Below are 9,605 nucleotides of genomic sequence, written 5' to 3' on the forward strand. Positions count from 1 at the left end.
GAAAGAAGTGGAGTTTCAAAGTACAGGTTGAAGTCTGTGACGCATGGGTTTAGCTGAACTTGCTAAGCTGCTACTCCTAATTTGACCAGAAGATGCAGCTCTGGAGTGCTTGTGAAGGATGTTGCTCCTGGGGAACAGCATCACCTGTGAAGTGCTAGTAACTTTTCCAGGTTGAGAACCAAGTCTTGTTTATAAAGCAGACACCAAACAAGATCAGGATCTTGTAGCAATGTAAAAATAGATTTGATCTCTTCTCTAAAAATCTTCAAATACATATTGGATTTTATTCTTTTATGAAGATGTTAGAGAGATTAATATATAAACCGATTATCAGAGTTTCGTATGGAAAAAAAACAAGGTGCGTTTGCTGCAAAATGCAATGAAAGTGGCTTGAAATTCTCTATGCAGTGGAATATAGATTAGCATTCCAGGATATCACAAGATTTCTGTATAAATCTTCTGGGTTTTGAGGTCTGTAATAGAAAGCTTTTCATGGGTAATCCTCATCAGTGTTTTTTACATGCAAATGTATGTTCAGTCCCCTCCTACTGATAGGTTTCTCATTGACCATGTATTTTCTTGTTCCTTTTTTTGTTTGTCCATGAACTTCGCCCAAGATGAACTGAGTGTACTACTCACACCTACTGACTTCCTTTTCCCTTTTTGCAAGAGTTGGAGGAAAAAAGAAATGCAGGCCTCTGTGGTTGAGCTCTTTGTTCCCACGGTCCACTGAGTTTGGGCTCAAGGTACTCATACAGCTGAGAGTTTTGTTGAAGGGGAGGAAAGAAGGGGGAGGGGTGCATAAAAATTGTACGTGTTCTCAAGAATTTATAGCATGGATACGTGACCCCAGTATACTTCTATTGCAGTCTTAGTCAATCTGAAACTTAAACCTCATAATTTTGCTGCCACATCTAATAAATCTAATAATTCATTTTAAAATTCATACTTTTGAAGATTAACCTTCAAAATATGAAGGGAGTAAAGGCTGGTTCAGTGATGTACGTCTGAATTAAAAGCTCTAGGAGGTGTAAAGCAGTGAAACAGTAATGCCTTGAGTGCAGTGTTAGAGGAACTAAGAGGGGTATGATAAGCAGAAAAAGGAGCAAGGAACAGTGAAGCAGGTAGTTGTCAAGCTTACCTGAGGTGAGACAATCTGAGCTTCTGTTTCTTCTCTCCTCCTAGCCTATGTCCTGGTGTTAGCTGTTTTGCTGCTGCTCAGAATTAGGACCCAGTTTCTCATCTACAGAGAGAGGAAAACAGTGCTTCTACTCAGAAGTAGCACAGGCTAGGACCAGAATATAAAATGTAAACCGAGTATCAAGCATTAGACTAATGTTGTGTTAGCATCCTTTCTGCTTGCTGTGCTAGGAAGCAATCATGGGACTGAAATAGGAGCTGGTACTGTATAGGAATGGGAAGAGTTGTTCTCAGCATTTCAGGGATTTCTTGTACCAATTTACCTTGCATAGAATGAGTGATCTTAAGTTACCAGATCACCAAGCAGGGCTGTTCTTAAGCAACTAGAAAAGTATGGAGCATGATAAGAAGGGCTTTTGACTGTTGTCACTAATGTTGCTTTTAAGCTCATTCTTGGAATCTGTTCTCTAAAATGATGCAGTAAAGCAACCCATGGGACCTGGTCTCTCTGAGGTTCTCTTGGGTCTGGTGAGTAATTAGTAATGCTTGAATTCATACTGAGCTTTTTTTTCTTTCTTACAGGTACAAACTGAAGATAGCGTCCTGTTGTTTGTGGTGGCCTGGACAATCACTGAGATAATCCGTTACTCTTTTTATACGTTCAGCTTGTTAAACCATCTCCCTTATCTCATCAAATGGGCCAGGTAGGTGGCATAATAGAAATCAGAGGCTTGAAGCACTGGTTTGACAGGTATATTTATCTTCTAAAATAGCTGCAGTACAAAAAATTAGATTCTACCTTGAGGTAATTGTCGTGTTTGTGAGTGTGACTTCCCAGCTTCTTTCCAGCAGATTTCTGAGTTAAAAAAAGCTATGCCATTGTAAGCTGAAAGAGGAGTTTGTTAGAACTCGGTCTCATTGACAAAGTGATTGTGTTTATCAGAAACTGACATTGAACAGCAAGGGGTGACAGTAAGTAAACTGACATTTAACAGTAACCCTTGAATCCAAGGGCTGTACTTGAAACAATTTGTAAGCTCATTGATTAATATCAACTGTGTTTGGCCCCATTTTAAGTAATATAATGAGCTCTACCAAAGAGTTCAGAAATCAAAGTAACAAAAGCATGGGCGGGGTAGAGGAGAACAGTTTCAAAGATGGTTTTCAGATTCTCAAAGGCAGTCCTTAAATAATTCCAACTGATTGTTGATTTGAATACTTACCTTGCAAAATGGTCTAATCAAATAAGAGCTAAGGGAAATAAATACTGAGTTGAGAATTTAAAATTTGAATATCCATAAGAGCATTTAACACATAGTTTGTCAGAGTTTGTCATAACTTTTAATTCTTTCTTTAAATGTTTTGTTCTAGGTACACTTTGTTTATAGTACTGTATCCAATGGGAGTCTCAGGCGAATTACTTACAATATATGCTGCATTACCCTTCGTCAGGCAGTCTGGCTTGTATTCCATTAGTTTACCTAACAAGTACAATTTTTCTTTTGACTACTATACATTCCTGATCCTGGTTATGATCTCTTACATTCCAAGTAAGTATGAGTTCGTTAGTTTGTTGGTTGGTTTTGTGTTTTTTTTATTTGATATATATTAAGTGCTGTAACAGGAAATGCTAATAATTGTGGGATTAATATATACATAATTTTGCAAAATTAATTTTGAAAATTATCTAACGAAAAAGGTCAGAGTTAGCACTGCAGAGATTGCTTTCTACCAACATCTGCAAAACAGTAATACATGTTTTTTCTCTTACACCTGGAATATTAAATAACTGTGGCACTTCTTGGCAAATGTTGACATCTTCGTATTCCACTCCCCCCCCATTTACAGATTTTTAGGAGAACAAAGTACAAAACAGCTCCTTAAAATTTAGCTCTTTACCAGGAATGAGAAGATTGATTTTGCATTAGTGAGAAGGGAACAATTTCTGTTGAATTAACTTGAATTGCCATTATCTCTGGTTGATGTTTCTATAGATGGAATGAAGATTTGGCTTTGCTGCTTTGAAGTGGGGAATAGGAACATGGAAGCCTTTAGCAAATTCAGATAAAGTCTAACGTGCAGAATAATGTGATGATGATGTTGCTGCTGTTAGCGGTCTCTGCAGCTGTCACTGTATGAACCTTGATGTTTGTGCAGAATGATAAGCCATACTCAAGATTTAAATTTCAGTAGCGTGGCTGTCTATAACAGGCACACGTTTTCAGTGAACCATCTTGTAATTCTGACGTCAAGGTTCATGTGTTTTTCTAGCTGTTCTTAAAAAAATACTTTTCTTGCGTTTCTCCTTGCCCCTGTCCTCCAAAAGTGGCAATGTCACTAACTCCTATTGGCCAGAATAATATCTTTTGTTTTAGTCAAAATAACCATGAGTATTAATTACTAGTTGTGTGCTAGCCAGATCACAGTTGACAGGCCACGTGGGAGAGAACCCACACTGAACCCAAGTAATGAGTTCAGCCCTCTTTCTCCATTAGAATTGCTGTCTCTTAAATGAGTTATTTTCTGTGATCCATGATCATTTGCCAGATGCATAACTTGAACGTAGTGGGTTTTAATTTTTTAATTTTTAAAAAATTCCTATTACTGTGAATTGGTGCATTAACTCTGAGAACCAGCTGCTTGGACCAGCTTCTTGGACTCAAGCAGTCTTAGGTGCCTTTTCACATGAAGCTGTTCCTGTGGTGTTCGTGAGATACAAGAAGAGCAGTGTTCATTGCAGTCATTGATTGCACTGTAGTTCAGTTGTTTATTCATAAAAGCTACTTATGCAGGAGTTACACCTTCTGAACCTACTGAAGATCTTGGAAATTTTGGGAATGTTGCTATCACAAGGAAAGCAAGCTTTGAAAAGTGGTGTTAAAAACTGAGTTTTTACATTCTTGATAGTGCATCTTACCCTTTACCTCACTTTAAATCTCTAATTTAGTGCTTGTCTGTCAAAATTGACATCTTGCTAGAAAAGATGTCATTGAATTCTTTGCGTATAATGGATTCCCATTACTTAGAGTTGTAGTGGAGAAACAATGTGGCTTTGTATTCTGTTGTGTCTGGACAGCTGTATTTGCTCCTTAACGCTGGTGGAGTGAATCAAGAATGGGGGGAAACAATCAGGAAATGAAATACAGGGTAAGGGAAGCTAAAAAAATATAAAAGTTACCCTGAAAAAAGCAGTGGTACACAAATTAAACAGATTTTGGCCTATGTTTATGACAAACACTTTGCATGCATAACTGATACAATTTAGGCTGATGCTGACCTTGTTTAATTTTCACATGGTTCACAAAGCTTTAGTTTCTCATGGCAATTTTAGCTTATGCTGTTTATGCATGTGTTTCCATCCCCTACTTTATTGTTCTGCAGACGTACTCTGTAAGGTAGGCTTAGAAATAGGAGAAGAAAATTTTGAATGGAGGATAGAGAAGAGGTGAAAGAGGCACCGTTTTGTATGAAGTTCCATAGATCCTGAAAAAGTGTCACTAGAACTATAAGAAGTGAAACAAATCTGGAAATCTCATTCTTTCAGAAGGGCTTTTTCCTCCCTGCTGTGTATTTTCTTCCTATTGTGTGTGTGTGTGTGCAGTTCAGGAAACTTTTGTCATCCTGCTTGTACATGCAGAATTAAATAAGGTGTTTTGCAATTTAATTTAAAATGTGATTGCTCTGGCAAAAAATAAATAGTACCTGAAGCCTAAGGACAGTATCACTTATTCTCTTTAAAGAATAAAAGGAAATAGATGACTTGAGCAGAAATCAGATAAGCATGTTTTCTCTTAATAAAGAATTGGAAACCTTGACCATGTGACTCTGCATCTTACATTGACATGTAAGCCAGACTGTGTTTACTGAAGTCTGTTTTCTCTTCAGTCTTTCCTCAGCTGTATTTTCATATGCTACATCAGAGGCGAAAGGTACTCTCCCACACTGAAGAACACAAGAAGTCGGAGTAATTCCAGCTCTTTTTCAGAACTTTTCAAACATCAAAATGCTGCAGTTTTTCAATACCCAGCACATTTATAAAGAATATACCAGGATAAAATAAGCCAGAGGTAAAAGACTAGTAATTTAGCAAGAATAACCAATAAATCTGATTTCACTGAAATTCCACAATGTAAAACATTTGAAATAATTTTCAGCTTGCAGTGCTTCAGAAAACTTTTAAACTTTACATGGCTTGGCAGTTAGCCTTTTCCTTAAATAATGTACTAAATAGTTTTCATTTATTACTACATGCCTGAAGGTTGCAGTATGAGTGATGAAGTTGTAGCCACTAAATGCTTGAATTGGGATTATATGACTGATACCTCTTTTTTTTTAAGTGCTTGACTGCATGCCAGAAACTGTATGTATTGCCGTGAAAGCAGACAGTATGCTCTGGAATACTTCAGGATTTTCTCAGAGACTCCAGTGGACAATGCAACCTGGGCAAAGTGTTTGAATTTAGAAAGGTGGTGTATTTAAAAGGTGATGGGAACAAGAACAGGAAACCAGTTATGGGAAATGAGGGGAATGTGGTTCTTTAGGAATTTAAACAGTAGCTTGTCTGACCAGAGTGTGGTCTCTGAAGATCTTGTTTAAGCCGATTGCTCAAATGCTAATGTTAATTCAGAGGCTGTAATGCTTATCTGAAACATTAAAAATCCTCTAAGTACTGCATCCCTGGATACTTTTTTAAATACTTAAAAAAAAAAATAATACTAACTGTACTATTTCTAGTGATATCAGTAATGAATCTAAACAATACAAGGAGGCAGGTCACCCAGAAACGGGTGCAGTTCTCCCTTTTTTTACTTTAAATTGTCATCTCTAATCACTCTCCATTATCTCAGTGGTACTCATCTTTCAGTGTTGAGGGCTGTTTGGTCTACTGTGGAATCATCGGAGGGTCTCGTTCCTCAACTTTTCTCAAGTGACTAATGGGTATCGCGGTGGCACATCCAAGCAGGGAGTTCCAGGCACTCAGCTTCCGAAATGTTGAAAGTCATAAGCTCCTTCTCTGAAAGTGGATTATCTCCTGTGTTACTGCTGCTTTGCACATTGGACAAGCCTTCCTTCATCTGCTCCTTTGAAAGAGCAGAAGACCACAGAAAGTTGAATTTTCCTAGGTGCTTTCTCTGGGTTCTCAGGCTAAGCCTTCCCTTGGGAAGGTAAAACAAACTGAAAGAACCGAGAAAACCTTGTGGCAAGGCAAAATGCACTAATGCTGTGTGAGCAGTGCCACAAGTTCTGAACAAACTGTGGATTTGAGAGGCTGAGGGAATGGAAGGGACAGAGAAAGGTGCCAGGGAAATTAACAGATGTCCAAGCAAAGACAAAAGGAAACACAGGTTATGGTCTTTGCATTGTTAGGAATTGATAGTTGAATAGTTCACTAGAGAACTCCTCAAGGGGTTCTTTGGCTTCTCTCTTGTAACATCTTGATTTAGTGCGTAAGGGAGGTGTGACCACTGCCATGGTACCTGCAATACTCGCCTCGTGCTGTGCCTGCCAGCACCTCCCCCTGGACGTGGCCCATATCTGTGTCCTAGTTACTTGTGCTTGACACATCGCAGCTTTCCCTAAACATAGCCAGTAAGTACGAAGGACACGGGCTCTCTGTTCTAGCACCTGGGGAGAGCTGGATTTACAGTTATTTTGGTTTGTGTTTGTCAGGGCTATACTTGAAAGAAAAAAACCTTTGTATTCTTTGGTAATTTCCTTTGGCTCCATCAAAAAGTCTGACTGGATTTTCCTAGTGCTCAGGAACACGTATAACACCTTTCCTGTTCAACACAAACAGGACTGTTGTAAACAGGGAGAGAGGGCAAGAGACAATAATGATCTTTGCTTCTATTTTAAACGTTTTGGAGATGGTTATTGGCTGTAATAAAAAATGCTATGCCCATATGCAACCTCAAAGTGGTTTTTATTCGAAGATGCAACAATTTCAGTTCATTTTTCCATTAGGTTATGTGGTGCTTTGTTGTAATGATCTGAGAAATGTTGGATTATACTGAACTCATTGTTCAAAAGTGTAAACTTCCGCCTCTGAACAAAACATCTCCTTTTGCTTATACTTTCTGTTTTAGGAGTTAGTGCTTCTAACATGCATCTAAGGATGTCATGTAAGAGATGCAGTTTCCTGTTGTACTGAGGTTACTGTCAATGCTCAGCTTCTGAACTTTAATTGATTTGATTTCTGTGTCCAAATAAAAGATTTGGTTTCAAATCTGTTGCTCCTATTCAGATTAATAAAAAAAGGCTGTGTAATATTCCTGCTTGAAACAAACTCATAGTTCTGTTGACGAGAAGGATGTAATACAGATCTGTATTAGTATTGGCATAATGGAAAAGCAGAGCTGTATGACCAATGTTTTTACTGAGTAAGATTTATTATGGCATAGTTACTTTAACTGAAAATACTAATTTACCACACAAATGCAAATAAAAACGGAGTTACTTTTTCCTTTTAAAAGAAAAAGAACTTGCTTTGATAGTAAGAAATCTTACCAGCAGAGTTGATTTAAAAATTATATTCTGAAGTATGAACCTGCAGTTAGTATGTACAAGAGTTCCAGCACTTCAGCTTGCAGTGCTTTTTCAAGCTTAGCTTCTGTGGAAATCCCTGGAAGGTGATCTTGAGTAAGAACTGTAGAGCGATGCCATAACGCAGTTTGGGTTTTTCCCTCATACTGACTTTGGCCACACAAGTGGGATTTTTCCTCATAAAGTAAGAACAAATTTCCTCTCATCTGTCCCTGAAATTGCAATGTGGTTTATGTGAACTTTATAATAGAAGCTTTGATTAGTCGTCTTTGTCACCAATCTTGGCTCGCATGTCTTCTATCAGCATCACCAAACCTCTTCAGCAGACGTGTTTTCTGCTTTGGTAGTTGTTGTGTGCGCTGGTTCAGTCAATAGCAGTTTGTTCTACCGTGCTGGCTTTGTCCAAGTTAGTCATTACCCTCTAAAAGACCAAGGTTCTTACCAGTATATAGTTTACAACTGGAATTCTAGAAATGTTCATCTTGTAAATTACAGTAAGATGCAGGTTACAGTGCAGTTAAATTGTAATTTTTTACAATGTGATGTTTCTATCAAAGTCTTGGGTTTTTTTTTATTTATCAGTGGAAAGGTTGGCATTTGTGTGGACCAATCTGCAATGTCATTTTAAAACATATCTTTCAGCTTAAACTTTTCATGAGTATACATCAAATTGTACATTTTGATGTATATGTCAGTGAAATTTGGGTGAAAACTATATACGGTCATTTTTGTATTTTTTTCTATGTTGTGAAGAATTAAACTGTAATTTTGTAAGTCTGATTCACTAAGATTATTATAAGTTAAATGTATTTTTTTGTATATTTAGGAATCTGGTATTACCTGGAGCTCTGAAAGATTAAGCATAGACTTTTTACGCATGTTTGGAAGATATTTCTACTTGATAATGCAGTGAAATGGTTTGTATGCAAAAATACTAGTCCATGTTGTTGCCTTGTGCAATTGATTCTGTGCTCTCTGCCTGGATTTGGCCTACTGATCAGTGATACTAGTTGCTGTAATCCAAATAAAATAATTCTGAACAAAATACCTTGTATTGTTACTGTTTAGGGAACAAAAGCAGATACTTTACAAATGTGAATTAGGGCTGTCTTTTTTTTATTTGTGTATCATCCTACCTTGCAATTTGGAGATTATTTGGCTTACATAACTTTTGAGCTCAAACAAAAGAATTCAGCATCTTAATACTGTTATGAGCGCTCTGCTTTTCACTTTTAAGAGGCATTCATAACAACGTGTTAATTGACTGTGTTAACGATGGAACTTAGGACTTCCTGAAGGATCGTCAGTAGTGTGTGCTCTCTGTTCTCCTGTTACATGCACTCTAGATGGTGGTGGCTTTCCACAAAAACAAAATCGTTTGAGTATTGTAAATATAGTGGAATGCTTAACTAATGCAACAGAGTACTTCAGAGTTTATTTACTAAATAGAATGTGTCTGCTACCACGGCAACGTTCTTAACATTTTTAACACTTCCTGAGACAGATTTAAATACTGTGTCTAGATGCCATTAATGCTCATAAATAACAAGTTATAATCCTCTAATAGGAACTGAGTAGTAGTTGCAGAGTGAGTGCTGTTATTCTAGGCATATGCTTGTCATAAGATGGCACAACTACAGGGATTTTTTTGTTAGATTGGAGACGTGATGAAATACTGTCACGCCCAGCATCAGCACATGTCCTACACATGATAGCTGTGACTTGGCACTACAGAGTAATTAAAAACTTCTCTTTGAAATGTTACGTTGCGAGGAGTGGTGCTGAGCTCCATTTGTGCCTTGGAATAACTGTTACTGGTTATTTGTGTTTCCTTTTTGCATTTTGAAAATAGGAGGTATGGAAACAATTTCAGTTACCTAGGGTGACATTAAAAAGTCTGGAAAGCATAAAGATTTCACAAT

At 37.5% G+C, this 9,605-nt stretch overlaps 1 protein-coding gene across 1 annotated transcript in view; it reads left to right on the top strand.

Moving 5' to 3' along the window:
- Window positions 1-5,836, top strand: part of PTPLB (protein tyrosine phosphatase-like (proline instead of catalytic arginine), member b) — a 14,323-nt gene extending 8,487 nt beyond the window's left edge. The window contains exons 4-6 of the mRNA XM_010181645.1: window positions 1,723-1,844; window positions 2,512-2,690; window positions 5,026-5,836. Coding sequence (XP_010179947.1) covers window positions 1,723-1,844; window positions 2,512-2,690; window positions 5,026-5,108 — 384 coding nt within the window. The 3' untranslated portion in view covers window positions 5,109-5,836. The remainder of the gene's footprint in view (window positions 1-1,722; window positions 1,845-2,511; window positions 2,691-5,025) is intronic.
- The last annotated feature ends 3,769 nt before the right edge of the window (window positions 5,837-9,605 follow it).

The sequence above is a fragment of the Mesitornis unicolor genome, unplaced genomic scaffold (assembly GCF_000695765.1).
Source record: "Mesitornis unicolor isolate BGI_N332 unplaced genomic scaffold, ASM69576v1 scaffold40873, whole genome shotgun sequence".
Classification (NCBI taxonomy): Eukaryota; Metazoa; Chordata; class Aves; order Mesitornithiformes; family Mesitornithidae; genus Mesitornis; species Mesitornis unicolor.